A 19,856-nucleotide genomic window follows, 5' to 3' on the forward strand; every position below is an offset into this window, starting at 1 on the left:
GGTAGAATATAATGGTCACTTTGATAAGCAGACGACACAGCTTGAGAGACCACAGCAATTGTCAAGAGTATGTCTTCCTTGAGCTACCCAAACTGCCTTCAAAGTGCTCTGTCTCATTTTTCTATTTACTACAGACTCTTAAGTGCCCTCTGACTACAGTGCCTCAAATGATCCAGTCCTATGCGACTCCTGCACATTCACAAAACTAACAACACCCACAGCACCCACTCATGAGATCTTATTTTCCACTGAAACATAAAAAGGACCCACTGTCAGGAAATATATATATATGTGTGTGTGTGTGTGTGTGTGTGTGTGTGTGTATTCCAGAGAATCCCTATTTTATGGAATACACTTCCTTTGGATATAAAGTAAAGTAGCTCCCAACCCACTTTAAGCATAAACTGGATGAATGGATGGGCAATTTTAAACACACCATGGATCTGGCCTCTCAGGCCATCATCAAGAGTGGTCAGAACTAAATATAAATTAGTCATGTCAATGGGTACCTATGACTTGGGATATTGTGGCTAGGCTACAAATGATCCTCTGGATTAATGCCAAGTATTGACCTATGAAACAGAAGCATGAGAAGTAGCTCCTACAGCACAACATATATCTATAAGGCATAATAAATGCATATATCTATCTAGCTATAGATGTACATGTAAATATATCTATCTATCTATATATATATATATATATATATATATATATATATATATATATATATATATATATATGTATAGACAGAGAGAGAGAGACATACACACAAAGATAAATGCATAATAAATGTATGCATAAATCTATTTACCTACCTATCTATATATGGAATATCATCACGGTCTAAACAGGTAATCACTCCCTTATATTCAGCATTGATCAGACCAATTATTGACTACAACACCCCCTTCTGAATATATCTCACTAAACGTATCAAAGAAATAAAAATACCTCGTGTCCTAATCAAAAGATCACAGGCCTAAAGTGCCTGAGCAATCAAGAGAGGCTTGAAGCTCTATCCCTTTAAGTCAGTGTCACAGACATTTTATTAAGTCCATAGGTAGGTACTAGGCTATCAGCCCAAGGGCCTACGTAAGCCTAGCCAACAAGGTTCGCTGGCTTACGCCACCTAAAAAAGTTATTTTCCTGTGCCATTGTTGAGCAGACACACAGAAGTAATCCCCGGGGTGCATTTCCTATTTCCCATCCACTCATCAAGATTTTTCTTGAAGAGTGCTAATGAAGAACTTTGCTTGACATAGATGGTAGCCTGTTCCAGAGTATGGGAAGTCTCTGGGACAGGAATCTATCCCTCCAGCATGTCCTGTTTATTGTGGTGACAAGGTTTAGGTCCCTAGAGCATGTAGCTCGGAGGGATTGGGATTTCTTTAGGTGTAGCATGTACAACAGCTCTGGGTTTGACATAGCTTTATATGTTAGACAGAGATCACCTCGGAGTAGATGATCTGCTACAGAGTAAAGCTGGAGTTTTTTGAGGCATTCAGTGTAGGGCATTTGTTTGAGGCCAGTAATCCTCTTTGTGAGGTACTTCTGTGGCCTTTCCAGCTGCTGCAGATGTCTTGTGAGGCACATTCCAAAAGGGGTGTTGTACTCTATAATGGGTGTCGAGTAGAAGGGAACAATGACCTCTTTTTTTCCTGGATGAGAACCCTTTTATGATGAGGTGTGCCACGTAGAAGGACTTCCTGACTACTGTGGCGATGTGACTATCAAAGGAGAGACTACTGTCCACCTGGGTCCCAAGGTCTCTTATCACGCATTCGGTGTTAAGTAGATTGCTGCCTATGTGGTAGTTCTTGAGTACAGAATTTTTAGCAAAGGGGATGACACTGCACTTTTTGACACCGAGCTTGAGGCCATGGCTCTGACACCAGGCATCTGTCTCAGCGAGGCCCTTCTGTAGGATGTCCACATAATTTGGAGACTTGACTATGACTCCAAGTTTGCAGTCATCTGCGAACTTCATTAGCCAGAGGCCTTCTGTGTTAGCCTGTACTTCAGAGAAGTAAATACCAAACAGGAGAGGTCCCAGGACAGAACCCTGTGGTACTCCACTTGTCACTGCTTTGAGGTCAGATTTGGTGTCTGCAACTTTTACAGTGTGGATTCTGTCAGTGAGCCAGGTGGCAACCCATCTTGTGACATAGGGATTTATACCTAGTTTAGTGAGCTTAGCTATAATTCCAGAATGGGGGATGGCATTGAAAGCCTTGGCAAGGTCAAGATAGGCTGTATGAACCACCTTACTCTCATCTACGGCTTTGGTGACTGCCTCAAAGAAGTCGATCAGGTTCAGAAGGCATGATCTGCCTTTCACAAACCCGAACTGGGTGGGATACAGAGTTTGGAGGTTACCAATGTCTTTGTTTATGAGTTCCATGATGATACGTTCCATGGCCTTGCAGACCAGGCTCGTCAGGCTAATAGGTTGATAGTTCCCAGGATCAGTGGTTGCTCTCCCTTTGTGGAGTGGAATAACTGTTGCGGTGTGCCATTCAGTGGGCACAAAGCCTGATGCGAGGCTATTATTGAACATGGTGCTTAAGTGGGGAGCCAGTTTGTTCTGAAGTTCATGTAAAACGCAGCCTGGGATGTTATCCAGTCCCATGGATGCTGTGTTTTTGGCTTTAGAGAGTGCAGCTTTTACCTGCATAGTTGTGATTACAGGGACTCTCCATTCTTCTTGTATAGATATGGGCCCTTTACAGGTGAGAGGGAGGTAAAGTTAGCACTGAACCTATCTGCCAGGATGTTGGCAATATCTGTTGGTTCTGTAATTTTCTTGCTTTTGTGCAGTAACTCAGAGCAGATCTGGGTGCTGCCATCGAGATTCTTGATATAGCTATAGAATGCCTTGTGGTTGTCCTTGGAATTAGTGGCAATTTTGTTTTCGTAGCTAGCTTTGGAGGATCTTATAAGGGATCTCAGCTTCCTACTGAGGCTGACCAGGGAGCTCCTCCAATCATGGGATTTTATTCTCTTTTGCAACAGTTTCTTCCTTCTGTTGTACAGTTTGTTTATGGCAGGGGACCACCAGATTGGCTTCCTTTTTTTGGAGGATAGTGTCTTGGGTTCTGTTTGGGATAGCACGATCCATGCACTCGTGTAAGTGCTTATAGAGTGCATTTGTGTAGGATTCAGCAGTTGTAACTGTATTGTCCATCTGCATGTGTGTCATGAAGTTCACCACTTCTGTCTTAAGAAGCATGAAGTTGGCTTTGGAGAAATTTTTTACTGTGGTTTCCTTAATGGGGGGTGGGAGCAGGATGTGGATATCAATGGTGATTAGCTTATGGTCAGATCGGCCCAAGGAGGAGTTGACTTCAGGTGTGGAACACTGGTCACTCATATTGGTAATGACTAGGTCTAGGATATTGTTGCCCCTGGTGGGGGATGGATAAGTTGATCCAGGGCTTTGCAGTTTATGAATTCCTGAAAGCGTTGAGCTAAGGAGTTGGTACATGAGTAGTTTTCCCAGTTAATAGTGGCGTAGTTGAAGTCGCCCATTAATAGGGTGTTTGGTTGAACCCTAATATTTTCCAGTACATCAAGAAAAGAGGAGTGGGAATCCTGGGGCATGGTGGGGGATCTGTAGCAAGCGACAATTTGGATTGCAGTTTTGCCCAGAGTTAGTTGCACTTGGATAACCTCGGATGCATTATGCTGAGCAACTAGCCTGGAGGTGTGGATATCCTTAATGAATATGGACACACCTCCATCTTTGGTGTTTCGGTCTAGGTTACATGGCCAAAAAGTGTGGTATGAGTTATAGCCTGGTAGTATAGGGGTGCTCTCTGGAGCCTTGAACCAGGTCTAAGTCACTGCACAGATATTGATGTTCTCCATTTTAAGGAGTGCCTCGAGTGAGTGCATTTTGAGATTTAGACTTCTAGCACTGAGTAGCATTACCCTCAGCTTTTGCTTGCCTGTTCCTGTTACGGTGGTGAATTTGTCATTTGAACCTTGCCTAAAAAGGCACTACAGGGGCAGCAAGAGCCTTAGCCAGTATCCAGAATCCCAAGGGTGACAGGTGCAAGCCATCTGTGGCAAAGCATTGTGGTCTGTCGACTACGTCATTCCAAGCAGACAGATACTGAATCCTCTTAGAATGACACCAGAAGCTTAGCCAATTGTTGAAGTCAATCATTTTGTCCTTGTACTGCGGTATCATTCTGGGCGATGGCAGAATGTTACTCAGGGCTAAGGTCATACTTGCCTGGGCTACAAGATCGGAGTGCTCTTCCATGTCTCATTTCATGTAGTCCAGGGAGGTATATCTCAGGTCATTCACACCAACATGGACAATGACAGAGTCATATTTGTACTTGTTGTGGAATGACCTGAGTGCGTGGGTTATGTGGCAGATCCTGACACCCGACAGGCAGCTGACAGTAACAGGAGGTGTCTTTCTCCACTTTTCATCATTGTATAGCTCCCTACCCAGTGTTCCAGTTTCATTTCCAGGTCTACCATTCACCTCCCAACTCCCCAGGACTTCTTCAAATAGGACTGAGGCCAACTCAGATCTTAAAGGGTGACATGGAGTGGCTATCATCATCCAGTGAAAGGTGCTTCGATTTTTGACCTACTGCATTGCTCACCTCATACTTCACATCTGCCTTGTCTAAGGGGCATCTGTGGCATTTCACAATGGCTCAAGTCATATCCCCATCTTATCCCTTTTGGACTTAACTTCTTATCAGTGATGTCCTCAGCCTCCACAAGGGATCATCAGAACAGATGCCCACAGAACTATCTACCCACAAAAGATGGAAACATCCATCCCTATCTGCTTTGTCAGTTACCAGAGACCTTAAGTGAACCAAAGAGAAATGGGCCATAGCTAGGGCTTTATCTCTATATGCTGCCACAGCAGCCCATCTTATAGTCTTTTAAGGAAATATCTCATGTTTTGCTAACCATGTCAGAGTCCTGGTCATCCTGGATCTCTGGTATCTCAACAAGTCCAATGGCTCTACCAAAACTAGAACTAGGGATCCAAATCTTCACCAAAAGATAAGTTAAACAAGATGAAAGGACAGGTTTATAGCCCAACCTCTGGAAGAAATTTCCCTACACCTAGGCAATCAGATAGGTATCCACAAATTTACTTGAGGATTTACTGGTATGGTCCTCCTAGACAAAGGAAGTGTGGCCTGAGGGAGCTTACACCATGTCGCAAATGGTCATAAGACTCCGTAGTCTTGGAATATCTTTGAATACATAAAAACACAATTATAACAAAATGCAAATAAATTTATATACATAAGTGTGTGCATGCACTTGTGCATGTGTGCACCCGAGTGAGTGCGTACATGCATACACAGACAGATATATATGCATAAAATTTATTTTTCTGCATATATCTTTTTTGAAATTTCTCTTTACTTCAGCTATCATAATGTAAACCTCAGATGCTGGAGACTGTCAGTAGAATAGACTGCTCTAGTCATCCAAAATAAACCAAAGACTACTCTTCCACAAAACCATTCATTCTAAGTTATTATTCTAGTTCTCTTCTCTTCATTATATTCACAGATGTTTTGGGGTAGAAGTCTTCTTTGCAATGGTCCCATGATAAAAAGAAAAATAATACTTATTGATTACAAGGAAGCAAAATGTTGCTGCTGTCATCAAAGCTAAGTATGGCTGTACAACAAAAATCTTTGTCTTTAATTTATTGTGCCGTACTACAATTAGGTAACTTCTTATACATCAACGGAACTGCATAATACCACATAATTAAGCAAAGCTAGAACAGTATGCATTAACAGGTTGACAGGTTTTCTGGTATACTAAAGGCACTCTGATATATTTATTCATTATAAGCAGGAAGGGTGAATATGATGGACAAGATGGTCAAGTTAGAAGGGGCACAAGGTGAAGACAGCGAGAAGAGTCAAGCTGGGAGTTGCATGCACTTCGAGCTGTTGCATAAAAATAATTCATGGAGCTTTTAGTGCTGCAACCTGTCCAAATGACAAAAGGGGACCCTGCATCACAAAGAAATGATTGTGTGTGTGTTGAATAAGGAGCACACATTGACACTTTCTGTCATATTCTTTGGGACTACACCCCTGCATATGCCTGTCATGTTAATGAACATAACATGCTACATGTAATAGGAGAACACAAGCATATATTCTTTAGACAATACTTAATAAAAATACCTAACTTTTTCTTACCTAGCTCCTACAATTAGCTGCTTTTTGTTAAGGTCTGTTGCCAGCTGAGAGAAGTCTCTAACTCCCGGAAATGAGAAATTGGACATCCACGGCCTCAGAGCTGTAAAACAAAAATGCAATATTACTGATCAGGATCAAAGTCTTTATAAACTGTTCACTGAAGTCACAAGAACACAGACTAACAACTGAGAGTATGTAATAATATAAAAAGCTACAAGGGATCTGCAAAAGTATATGATATATTCTTTAGGCGTGTATATTTTATGTATCCATCCATTTGCTGAGGATTACAAAACTTTGATTGCTAGCTACATAGCAGTACTGCCCATATGATTCTTCAAGCATTGTCTTCTGCTAGTTATGTTTGCGTTAATTTGCACACTCAGTGCATATCAGTACATTGTTCTATAATCAGTCAGAGGCACAAAGATATCTCTCTGGAAGAAGCATTTCTCCAATCCCACATCAGTTCAGGACCCAATTTCAGTGACTGGTACACATTAAAACAAATGGTACTTATGTGTTAATTAATTTTTTGCATACAATTTATAAAAAAAAAAAAAAACATGTAGGAAACACTAAATAATCTTTAGTTCAGACAATACACCATAGAACAAGTGGAACTGGTTAGTTACCGCCACATCAATCAACATGGCTAATTTACTGCCATTATTAAGCAAGCCATACAGAAAGGCATGAATACTTCAAAGGTTCTTAAGTTCTTTGCAAAAAAAGCTGCCACATATTTCCTTTTTATATTGTCCTAATTTCCATGTACAGAATCTTGTTTTGTCCAGTTTATAGTACAGACTTATAAGCCATCCAGGATGCTAGTATTTGTAATAAAAGATATTTCTTTTCCTGCAAAAGTCATTCAACCACCAGTCATTTAGTGACCATTCCATACACAAAGAAAGTTGGAACTTAAACTGCTTGTTCAGCAGTCAGGCTGAATGAATTATGCTCCAAGGTGGAACAGCTGACTACAAAGCTACCTTTAGGTTTCAAGGACCACTTGAACAAATGGGAATATCTGGAAGCTTTTCACATTGGAAATTATTTCTAGCTATTATGTCTCAGGCAATTAAACTATCAAGAATGCTATACCAAAAACAATACTGTAAGAATGATTTGATACTCAAAATGCACAACGGTATTAAGGGATACAAATTGCTTTGGTAAACACAAGAGGAAAAACGTTGTTTTATAAAGGACTATCCAATATACATACAAACAAACATAAATTAAACTCTTGCAGCATTTATATTGAGCAAACTGTTACTCAGCATTATGTTTTACAGCATTGCTTATATGGTGTATGCTACCTCATAATTTTGTCCCCTATACTCTCCAACCCTCCCCCTTTGCTCTCTTCTAGCACACTACTACAGTCTTTTGCCAATGCAAGTCAACACTTGGCACAGATCACAGCTTATTTTCCCATGATGTCCCCCTAGCAATTGCTCTCATGCACGGTATTCAAAATTCTTTTCTGATAGAAGCTTGGCATTCTGTCAACAGCTGAATAGGTCGAATGCGATGTTCGCAAGAGGTCAATATCTCGTTTTCCATGGGATCCACTGGATCAAAAATCCTATTTATTCTGCAGATTTGTCTTCTTGGATATTTTACATACATCATGAATGCAGTGATCCTTATAGACTCACTGTATTGGAAAGAGTCTGCAATGCCAGTGCACTTCACTGATAACTGTTGAGCACCATCACTCACAGTTTGGTTTTATCCTTGACGTCTTGGCACAGGAGAATGCAGTTACAACAATGGCAGGTATCTACCACGACTGCCAACTTGTTGCAGCAGTGATATGTCAACCATAGCCATTGTTAGATGCCCAGCTACATAATGACTTCCTCAAACAACAAACAGTGGTCTACATGACTAAAATAATCAGTGCTTTACCCACTTCCCTTTGTCAATAGACCAAAGAAGGTATTTATAAGGTTCTAACACTTACTTTTTGTTTATAGGCCACTGATAACCACAAACATCTAGGAAAGCTATAAGTGGTCAAATCTGTAAAAATGTCAGTCATTTTCTTTTACAATTACCCAATAAACCATTTCACAAAACAGTGGGTACAACATTCAAACTTTAAAAGCATACAATATAAAGAAGTTTACATACTGCTATAGCTTTGCTGTTATAAATCCAAGTCAAGCTGTGTGACTCCATTAATTAAACAGAATAGGAGGCAAGCAAGGAACACAAACAATACTGAATCAGCTAAATTACTGATCATAACATAAGGCTGTCACAAAACTAGTCCAATACTTTGGAAAATCTTCCAGGACCACATGAAGGGAAACATGGATTACAACTACACATTAAAATAATCATCCTGTTATTTATACCGCCTTTTTAGTTTTGGCAGTTAATACTACATAAAAAAGCAACACATGATACTGCAGACTAAGATATAAGAGTTGTAAAATTCTAAAAGGTGGTCTCCAGAGCCTGTTAATACTCAAAATTTATGTCTGGGATGAATAAGAAAGCAATATCTCCTCCTGGGCTTAGGACTGATTTATTATTCAGATGGCAAAGTCTAAAAATAAGTAATGTCACAGAAAGTTTCCCTTTTAAAGAGGAACAAGTTAAAACTCTAAGTAAGCCACGCAGTTATGGAAATATGTCCATTAATCTTTTTTCAGCTATCAAGAAACTTCTTAATCACCTATGTCTTCATCTGGGTGCCCTAGCTAAGTAGGAGGATTACATCCCACTTTCTTGAAAACAGCTAAAGAACACATTGCTCCAAGGTCTTACCCCTCTTTATTGATTACGTCTCATCAGCCTTGTAATTCCTGCTTCTGATGACCAGAAACCCTCAAAAGGTTAGAAATTTTAGACTTATCTTCTCCCAGCCTGCTCTTTCTAAAATATTGAAGAGGATAGCTTTGAAACTGTGTTGGAATCTCTTCAGATCTTGTGTGTCAGATTCATTGCTGGATGAATGTCAGCCCCTATTTATCATTGCTGGATCAATGACCGCCCCTATTTATAAATAAAACAAAACTTAAAAAGGATAGTCCTGGGTGATCCAGTGAGCAGGTGTCTATAACTTCCATGTATGGGGGGGGTTAACCCTCATTAATTATAATGACCTCTGAGACTGCACCAACTCCGAGGCAAACCACACATTCATACATGACCATCCCATCCTTATTCATGAATATGTGAAATAAGCTTAACTTTGGAAATGGCAGCATGGTCGGGTTCTGTAACCATCTATGTACATTCTACCAAGTCAAAATAAAGGACACCATTTTATCTTATAATCATGTGCAGTAAGTGTCATAAGAGGCTCAGTTATGAGATTTTAATGAGTTTTAATGTACTCCTTTATCCTGGTTATCCTGTTCTACAGCCACCACTTACAATTCTGAATGTAAGCTAACCGATGACTTTGGTGATATCCATAACAGGCTTCATGTGCATCACAAGAGAGTGAGCCCCAGTAAATCAAAAACCATAATATTTCTCATCTGATGGATAAATCACCTCCCCTGATTATACAAATTGGTTCAAGAATTTAAATAGATGGACATTTGGCTTGGTCCATCACTACCACTTAAACACTTGGACTTGAGTTAGGACAGACTAGTACAAAGTACAAATATATACTTCCAGAACAGACATAGAAACAAGTACAACATATAACATGAGTGATGTAGCAAATCTAGAAATGTCCCAGTAGAAACCACCTGATATATTGCTAAATATAAGAGTCAGGTACTGAGCAATACAAAACAATTACAACATACATTAGCACAAATAAACTATTTAAGATGTTTGCACATAATATTTACTGAAAATAATTTAAAACTTGAACACCATGTAGTACTGTTAAAGTTAGGATTATGCTAACTTATCAACAATTTGTATTACATATCATATTCTGATGTGTCATAGTAGTGACATAATGAAATGCTTTAAAAACATGTCAAATATAACCTGAAGGAATACATAATTCAGTGGATGACAGATAAAATTACTGAAAAACAGAAAATTATGTAACTAGGAGCTGATATGAATAAAATCTATTCATTAGGTTAATTAAATGTAGTTAGATAATTTGTACAATGTACTGATAACGGTATACTACATTCAAGTTTCACAGTCAGTTGAGTTTTTTTTTTTAGCTTAGTCTGAAAGGCTTACCTGTTAAGGATAATTCTCAGTTTGTAATGGATCTTATTTTAAAGTTTCACAATAGAAACAAAATACTGAGTGTCACCAAATTTGTTTCTGGATTTAGGAACACAGCATCTCAACAGAAGACAGGAAGACAAGAGTTTCCTACCATGTAAAAGTAGCAAACTAGTTGGATAATCTGAAGAATAGGGGAGCATGTGAGAAAATTTCAAGTTTATTTCTACACAGCTGATGACTAAACTGCAATGAGTTTAAGCTGAACAAAGAAAAACAGAGATGAGTCCTAGTATGGTGACTGACCTGAATCTCGGCTATTCTATTACTGATAGTGCATCTCAGCTGACCCTTGCCTTGGTGAAGTGGGAACACATGAGAATGAGGTAAATATCTGAGAGAGAGAGAGGTGGATGACTGACAAGCAGCAAGGGCAAAGTCAGGGGAAAATCCTAGCTATTCTGTTTTATGTTTGCACTAGTTTGTGCAGGTCACACATGAATGCAGACTAGTTAATAATGCGTGTGCAAAGTGTACTAAGCAGGTGAGCGGCTGTAGCAGGTATGTTTTGTCTGTAACTGACTTGGTACTTGCGAGAAATGCTGCAGAGTCTGCCAAGCTTTAGATTAGTTCTTGTCACAATACATTTTTCCTGATTAGAAACTATTTCAGAAATGTGGAAAGTACCACGAATACTGGCCGCCTTACTTTACTGCCCTCCATTTGGGTAGGGAATTAACATTTAGACAGGCTGCCAGGTTGTTGCATTCTAGTAACACTGCTGAATCAATTTCTTTTCTTTTGGATGTTCATCAAACCAGAAACACTAAGTGACAAGTCCTTTTCTTAACCTTGTTTCCATGTACCTGGAATGCACTTTCTTCTACTATATGAGGATAAACAGATTTCAAATTCTTTAATGGTAAGCTGTGTAGCTGTCTGCTTTTTTGACTGAGGTCTGTACATAAAATTTAAAAGCAAATCAATTATTAATGCAGCCTCACTTTAATGTATCCTTTGTGTGTTATTACTATGTTTATACATTTATATTCACTAATCCTTCACTGAATATTGCAATGTACTATTTTACAGTTACTGTGATTTGCTTCTGTCCTGAATCATGGATGAGAAATATTGCCATTATCAGTCTGCTTTACTGATTAACAAATTAATAAATAAAAAGTTGTGTTGAATTATTTCAGCTGAAAGAACTGTCTGGGAATCAGTTGTACCTTTCCAATGTACATTTCCAAATGAACTTGACAATTCCATCTCCTGCAAAAGGAGTAAATATAGTTCAAAACAGCTCCTGAGTTAAATAACATGAATATCAGTGGGAGTACAATAATTAACTTTACAACACAAGTAAAATGCAATTGATATATTTTCGTGTATATGCTTCCTGCCTCCCATTTCAGCACCATGGACAGACAGCAACTGTGGTTGTTGGAGCAGCATGGCAACATTATTTGTTACAAATTAAAAAAAAAAAACACTAGTACATTTGCTGCTCCTAAAACATTATACATGTGCATATTTGCTGTTTATCTTCTGAAGAAATGTACTGAGTGAAGGTGACTTAATAGTGGAATTGTATTTGGGGGGAAGGGACAAAACAAATAGAAATGCTGCAAAAAGCAGAATACTTGGGCACGTTGCTGGTCCTCAGAAAGATAAATGTTTTATTTTTATCTAATGAACAATGCACAGTAGCTATATCAGGCTTAAACTTTCTTCCTATCATATTAAATCATTGGTGCTCTATCCTGAAGAGAAAACAAAAGTTTAGATAAACAAAACACATTTGTAAACAGATACAACAATTTGTTTATTTTATTGCCATGATGAAGAATGAATGTGTCAAGCCAAACCAGTTGCAGGAGTCAGCTGGGCTGTTGATCTGGGTCTCATACAGAGTCGAGGACAATGAACACAATTCAGACTCAGGATCCTCAAAAATGTTCTCTTATAGTGAGTCGCTTACTGACCGTCATGGGCTACTTTTTCCCAGTAGGAAGCAATGCAGCTAAAATTTCACAAGAAAGGGGTAGCTACATCTAGAACACTCACATTCTCATAGGTAGATGTTAAAAATAAAATGTGTGATTTCTTATTCTGGCTGCAATTCCTCATTAAGCATCTGTGCCAGATATGTGCTACACAGTTCAGAAGTGGTAGAGGTAGTCCAGATATGGGGTAACGAAACAGCAAGCCAGCAACCATAAAGTACAGTTGTGTACTTACCATAAATGTATGTATTCACTGTTGCAGTCATTACTCTTGGGTTATCCTGCTGGCAGGCCACTCGCAGTCGGCCAGAATTCCAAAGTCTAGGTCCAGCGTCGGTTGCTGTTGCCTCTTCCATGATGTCAGTGCGCCAGGGGTATAAAAGATGCAACTGACGCTATTTTCTTCAGTTTTTCTTGCCCCAGATGTCAGGTGCCCCAAATAGGTAGGCTGAAAAATATATGAATAAGAAATGCATACACAAACATAACATTTCCTACATCTACAAGCAAATACACCAAAAAGGTTGTATAGGATAGAGAAGTGCAGATAAGTCCCAGCAAAGAGAAGGAGGATGGTGGGTGGGTAACCTGGACTGCAACAGTGAATACACTCGAACATCTACATTTATGGTAGGTACACAACTGTACTATGTTCATCGTGTTTCACTGTTGCAGTCATTACTCTTGGGTTGAATCCCAAAGCTGAGGAAGGATGGCTGGGCTAAATAGGATTAGGAGAGGCTATGAGGCACTGCAGAACTGCAGTGGCGAAGCCTGCTCTGGACTTAGAGTAGAAAGGCAAGTGGTAGTGTTTTTAAAGGTGTGCACTGAACTCCAAGTTGCAGCCTCTAAGATTTCTTTAGTTGGTACTCCCCTGAGGAAGGCTGCTGAAGTGGCTGTTGCTCTGGTGGAATGAGGCCTAATGCCCTTAGGCACTGATTTGCCATGTTAAGAATAGCAGAAATGGATGCAATGGCCTATCCATTTAGAAATAGTCTGTTTTGAGATCGCCTTTCCTTGTGATCTTGCAGCATATGACACTAAAAGTTGCTCAGTCTTTCTGAAAGCTTTAGTTCTGTCCAAGTAGAAGCATAACTGCCTGTGTATGTTCAAAGAATGCAGAATTTTCTCACCCTTGTTCTATGGATTTGGGTAAAAGATAGGCAAGTGAATGGTTTGACTGAGGGCCACACTGGACATCACCTTAGGCATAAATGTAGGGTTTGTCCTCAGAGACCCTGTCTGGATGAAAAATGATGAAAGGTTCCACAGCTATGAGTGCTTGTAACTCCGAGACTCGCCTTGCAGAGGTTATGGCTAGGAGAAGAGCTGTTTTCCAGGATAAGAATTTAATATCCGCTGTTGATGTTGGCTCGAAAGGAGGCAGTGTGAGTTTCTCCAAAACAAAATTGAGGTCCCAGGCCGGAATTGGTGCTCTCCTTGGAGGCCTAATGTTTTTGGCCCCACTGAGGTACTGCCTTATTAAAGGATGAGAAAATATAGGTGGTTCCGTATTGTAATGTCCAGAAATGGCAGAGGCATGAATCTTAATTGATGAGAAAGAAAGGCTTTGTTCAGCATCTCAGTCAGGTATTCTTAAATCTGAGGAATGTTTGGTACAGACATGTCAATGCCTTGTTCCTGGTTCCAAGCACAGAATCTCTTCCATTTTTCTGGTACTGGGCCTCCTGGCCTCCAAGATAACATCCATAACAGCTTTTGAAAGAGGAGTGTTCTGAATGGCTACATTATCCGCCATGCTGCCAGATTTAAGGTCCTGAGTTGGCTGTGCAGGATCTGATTGTCTTGTTGGGACAGCAAGTGAGAAGTTTGAGGCAGTATCCATGCTGGACCTTGAGACAAGCTCTTTAGGATTGGGTACTAGTACTGGCATGGCCAGTCTGGTGCAATCAGAATAATTTTTGGCTTCTCTTGTCTGACCTTTAGGAGTACTCTGGGAAGGAGAGGTAGTGGGGGAAAAGCATATACTCTTAGATTTTTCCAGCTGAATGATAGGGCGTCCACTTTCCATGCTTGCTTGTGGTAAATCCTTGTGCAAAATCTCTGCAATTGACAGCTGTGAGGGGAGGCAAATAGATCTATGTCTGGGTATCCCCATTTCCTTATTATCATGCTGAAGACTTGTGGATCCAGTTTCCATTTGTGGGGATCCATGAGCTTTCTGCTTAGTTTGTCTGCCAGAGTATTTGTTTTTTCTGGCAGGAATTGTGCTTGCAGGTGAACTTGAAAGGCCAATGCTGTGTCCCATAAGGTCATTGCTTGTCTGCAGAGGGGTAGGAATGAGTACCTCTCTGCTTGTTTATGTACCACATGACCGTAGTGTTGTCTGTCTTTATCAGTAATTGTCCTGGATGAAGCAGGACCTTGAAAGCTGTCAGGGCATTTTGAACAGCTAGCATCACATTTTGATTGATATGAAGATGCATCTGGTTTGCAGGCCATGTGCCCTGAATACATTTTCCTGCCATATGGGCCCCCAGGCATAATCTGATGCATCCGTTGTCAGTGTCTGTCTGGCTGTGGGTAAACTGAATGGCAGACCCTTGTTGTGGTGACAGGCTTCTGCCCACCATCGAAACGCCTGTTCTAGGCAGGGAATGAGTGCAATTAGTGTCTCCAGGCTGTGGCAATGCTGAGTCCAAACACTTTTCAAATACCATTGTAGTTTCCTTATATGCAGTCTGGCATATGGAATTAGTAGAATGCAGGATGCCATGAAACCCAAGGCCTGCAGGATTTTCCTTGCAGATAAGTGGGTTTTTGTTGCCAATTTCTTGAAGTAAGTAGTCAGTTGTTTTTGTTTGTCTGGCGTGAGATAAGCCATCTGGGCAGTTGTATTTAAGCTTGCACCCAGGAATATTATCTCTTGAGAGGGCACTAGTTCTGATTTCTTTTTGTTTACTGTGTACCCTAGGCCAATTAATAATCTTTTTACAAACGCCAGATGCTTTAGAAGAGTGTCTTTGTTCTCTGCTTGAATTAGGCAGTCGTCCAAGTAGGGATATATTTGAATTCCTTTTTGTCTACAAAATGCAATTACTGGTGCCAGGCATTTTGTAAAGACCCTGGGCACAGTAGATAAGCCAAAGGGCAGTGCAGAGAATTGGTAATGCATTGATCCAGCTAAGAATCTGAGGTATCTTCTGCAAGATTGTCTGATTGGGACATGCAGGTATGCCTCTTTTAGGTCCAAAGTTACTAGCCAAGCCCTCTTGGCCAGCATGGTCAGTAGCTGCTGAAGAGTCAGCATCTTGAATTTTGGAACTTCCAGAAATGTATTCAGTATAGACAGGTCCAGAATTGGTCTCCAGGTTTTGTCCTTCCTGGGTACTAGAAAAAGTCTGGAGTAAAATCCTTGTCCCTGCTCTTGTTGTGGTACTTTTTTAATGGTCCTCATGTCCATGAGGGTTGTAATTTGTTTTTGTGCCTCTGCCCATTGATTGTGTGGCAGGTCTGGCATGCCCTTTGACCTTGGTAGAGTGTGAAAATGGAACCTGTAGCCTTGGGACACTATGTTCAGAACCCATTTGTCTTGGGTAACCATTTGCCAATTTGATGAAAAAAGTGCTAGTTTTCCCCCTAAGGGGGCTGTCAAAAGAAAACTGCTTGGAAGTGGTAGAGGAAAGTCATTGGGACTGTTTCCTGTAAGGCTGTGATTTGTCTTCTCCGCTTTTGGAGGTAGGAGCACCCTATTGTTTAGGCCTGTATGAGCCTTGGGGCTGAGATCTGCCTCTGGGACGCCTGTATCTGCCTCTTTGTGGTCTGTCTGAGACTGGAAAGGACCAATTTTTAGAAGGCCAGCTCCTGCTAAACCTGGGTGGCTGTACCTGTAAGAAATCCTTGACTGTCTTGATGGATTTTGCTTTATCCTCCATTTTTTTCAACACCTCTTCTGCTTTAGTACCAAACAAAGTATCATGCTGTAATGGTGCATCTAATAATTTTGCTTTAACGTGATCAGGCAGATTTTGTTCCTTTAACCAAGCATGCCTTCTAATAACAGGATCTGTAATAGCGGCCCTGCAAGAGGCCTCCAGTGAATCATAACCACATTGCAAAGTATGCTTTCCCACTTGTTCAGTTGCATGCAATAAATCCTGCAATTCCTTGTTCTCTGAACATTCAGTATTTGTCAAAATTTTCTGTTTAAGTAATGACATTAAATACTGCTGATATTTAAGCATATGAAATTGACAATTTAAAGCCCTTACGGCCAGGGTGGCAGAAGTGTATACTTTTTCCCCCCATCTGTCAAGAGCCCTAGAATCCCTATCAGAGGGGACAGGGTTTTTTTGCAGTGGAAGCCTTAACCCCCTTGGGACCCTGAGATATAGTTTCTGGGTCAGCAGTGGGGTTTTTATATAGGAATTTATGAGAATCCGGGACCCTGTAGTATCTGTCTGGCTTAGCAGGTGCAGGGGGTAAAGAGTCAGGGGACAGTCCGGACTCTGAAAATACATCATCTACAATGTCTAGAACAGGTGGAATGGCAAGGGGTCTGTGCTGAGGAAGAAGCAGAAAGTCTATGAGCCTTTTCTTAGACTCAGAATATTCTTGGCTCTCCCAGTGGAAATGCTCCCTCATAGTATGCAGTGTTTCCCCAAAAGAATAGTCCTCAGGAGGAGAGGCTGAAGGAATGGATTCTTCAGCATCAGAATCCTCATAGGGAAGCATGGAGTAATCCTGTTCAGAAGAGGAATCAGAGTAAATAGATACCTGATCAGAAGAATCATACTCTGTCTCTTGCCTAGGCCTCTTATCAGGAGGGAGATGGGAGCCTCTGATCAAAGTAATTAGGTCTTCGGCCATTTTGAGCATCTGTTTTTTAGGCATGGAAGTCTGAATAGGAGAATGCTGTACTTGTTTCTTTGTCTTTAGAGCTGCTTTAGTCTTTGCCTTTGAAGCTGAGGATGGTTTAATATATAGTTGTGTAGGTCTGAAGACACCCTCAGAAGCCGATGCCTGCTCAGCGGCTCCGGACCCATCTGAGGGATTGATTTCAGTGTCCAATACCTTGAGTTTCCAGAGGCCCAGTTGGCTCCACGTGGGAGTCGGTAGTGGCCTGTGGCTCTGAGGTAGCGAGTGCCAGGGGCTGCGAAAGCGCCTCACTGAGAAGCGGCGACTGGCCTAGAAGAGGCTTCGTTGTCAGTTTTGGACCTCGGATGCCTATCCTTATCCTTGTCCTTGCGTTTTTTGTAAACTCCGGTTGTCGCCTGTTTTGCCGGCATTATATAATTAAATCTTCAGCCAAAGTAATGAAATGCAAAATCGAACCGACGCTTGATAGCACGTTGGTTGAATCTAGCACAAAACCGACAGCTAGCAACATTGTGATCAGGGCCTAGGCAAGGGATACAGTAAGAGTGAAAATCCTTATGAGGTATTTGCTTCCCACAAGAAATACAATTGTTAACTTTTTCTGACATCGGTCTGGAGCAAGAAAAAAGTTTCCCCAGTGGGGTAGTTAGCTTTAATGAAGACTTCGGTTCTGAAATTCAGATTTGAAAATCTTAGGAGTCGGTCGACTGGCACTTGCGAACTGCTTTTGCTTCGGGCACCGTGCGGCAAGAAAGACTGAAGAAAATGGCATCGGCTGCATCTTTTATACCCCTGGCACACTGACGTCAGGGAAGAGGCGACAGTAACCGACGCCGGACCTAGACTTTGGAATTCTGGCCGACTGCGCGTGGCCTGCCAGCAGGATAACCCAAGAGTAATGACTGCAACAGTGAAACACGATGAACATCAGGCAGACAACTGTTTAAAGTCATGTAGGTCCTGATAGAGACATCACTGGGGTAAACTCCACATTAGGTGAAAGGTTACATAAAGTGTAAAAGAAACATTTCCAGTGGAACAGATAATGGTTTTGATCAGCAGCTATTTTTTAGGCAGAATTTCAATGGATTATAACTAGGGCATTAGATTACATAATGAAACAGTGAAAAGTACAGTTTTGTACCTACCATAAATGTAGATGTTCGAGGATTCCATTGCTGCAGTCCTGACTATTTCTTGCCCCAGATGTCAGAAGACCCAAAAGACCAGTCCCAAAAACCTGCACCAAAAACATGTACAATATATACAACAAGATATACAAAATATAAGCATGTAAACTCACCTACACAACCACCCCTAAACACAGAGGGAAGGACTTCCATTGCTGCAGTGGAGGCTGGCAAATTATAGAGCTGATAACATGCCTTGCAAAACAGCTGTGGCAAAACCAGCCCTAGACTTAGAGTAGATAGGAAGATGATAATGCTTAGAGAAAGTATGCACTGAACTCCAAGTAGCTGCTTCCAAAATATCCTTAGTTGCCACCCCTTAGAAATGCTGTTGAAGTGGCAGTAGCCCTAGTGGAATGAGGCCTAATCCCAGCTGGAATCTCCTTGCCATGATGGGAATAACAAAATGCAATGCAAAAGCCAATCCACCTGGAAATAGTTTGTTTTGACACAGGCTTGCCCTGTGAACTCAAAGCAAAAGAAACAAACAACTGCTGAGACTGCCTAAAATCCTTAGTCCTGCTTAAATAATATCTCAATTGCCTGTGTACATCTAAAAAATCTTTTCCCCTTTATTTTGGGGGTCTGCATAAAAGTAGGCAAATGAATAGTTTGGTTTAAAGCCACACTAGAAACCACCTTAGGCATAAAGGAAGGATTAGTACGTAATGATACCCTATCCTTATGGAAAATCAAAAAGGGCTCTACTGCCATAAGGGCCTGCAACTCAGACACTTGCAGAAGTAATAGCCAACAGAAAAGCAGTCTTCCATGACAAGTATTTCAATTCAGCAGTAGCGCTCAAAAGGTTGTAGAGTAAGTTTTTCCAACACAAAATTGAGATCCCAAGCAGGAGTAGGGGGTCTTATATTCTTTGCCCCTCTAAGAAACTGCTTGAACAAAGGATGCGAAAACAAAGGTGGGTCACAGTCATAGTGAGCTGAAATGGCTGCAGCATGAATCTTAATGGAAGAGAAGGACAAACCTTTGTCCAATAACTCAGTAAGATATTGAAGAGCCACACTCAAATTAGGCTCAGAAATCTCCAAATTCTTTGCTGTACTCCAAAATAAAAATCTCTTCCATTTTTCTGTACACCTTCCTTGTACTAGGTCTCCTAGCTTCCATAATCACATTTAAAACTTGTTGAGGAAGTTGAGACCTACTGTGCTTCAAGAGAGAATATGCCAGGCTGTTAGGTGAAGAGAGTGAAGCTTGACATTGAGCAGATGACCATCCTTCTGAGATAACAGATGAGGAATCAGAGGTAAAGGCCATGGAGGCTTCTTTACCAGACTGTAGTGGATACCAGTGTTGCGAGGCCAATCTGGAGCTATCAAAATCATCCTTGGCCTGTCTTGTCTGACCTTTAATAATACCTTTGGAAGAAGAGGCAGAGGTGGAAAGGCATAGACATGAAGGTTTTTCCAACTGAAAGA

General features: G+C 40.9%; 1 protein-coding gene across 4 annotated transcripts in view; it reads right to left on the minus strand.

Moving 5' to 3' along the window:
• The window catches only part of SEMA5B (semaphorin 5B), a 3,270,261-nt gene that overhangs the window by 1,198,299 nt on the left and 2,052,106 nt on the right, over nucleotides 1–19,856 (minus strand). For all 4 annotated transcript variants that reach the window (XM_044062778.1, XM_044062776.1, XM_044062777.1 and 1 more), the window contains one exon: nucleotides 6,210–6,309. In XM_044062778.1, the coding sequence (XP_043918713.1) occupies nucleotides 6,210–6,309 (100 nt within the window). The remainder of the gene's footprint in view (nucleotides 1–6,209; nucleotides 6,310–19,856) is intronic.

The sequence above is a fragment of the Protopterus annectens genome, chromosome 2.part1, assembly GCF_019279795.1.
Source record: "Protopterus annectens isolate FY-2018-M chromosome 2.part1, PAN1.0, whole genome shotgun sequence".
Classification (NCBI taxonomy): domain Eukaryota; kingdom Metazoa; phylum Chordata; order Ceratodontiformes; family Protopteridae; genus Protopterus; species Protopterus annectens.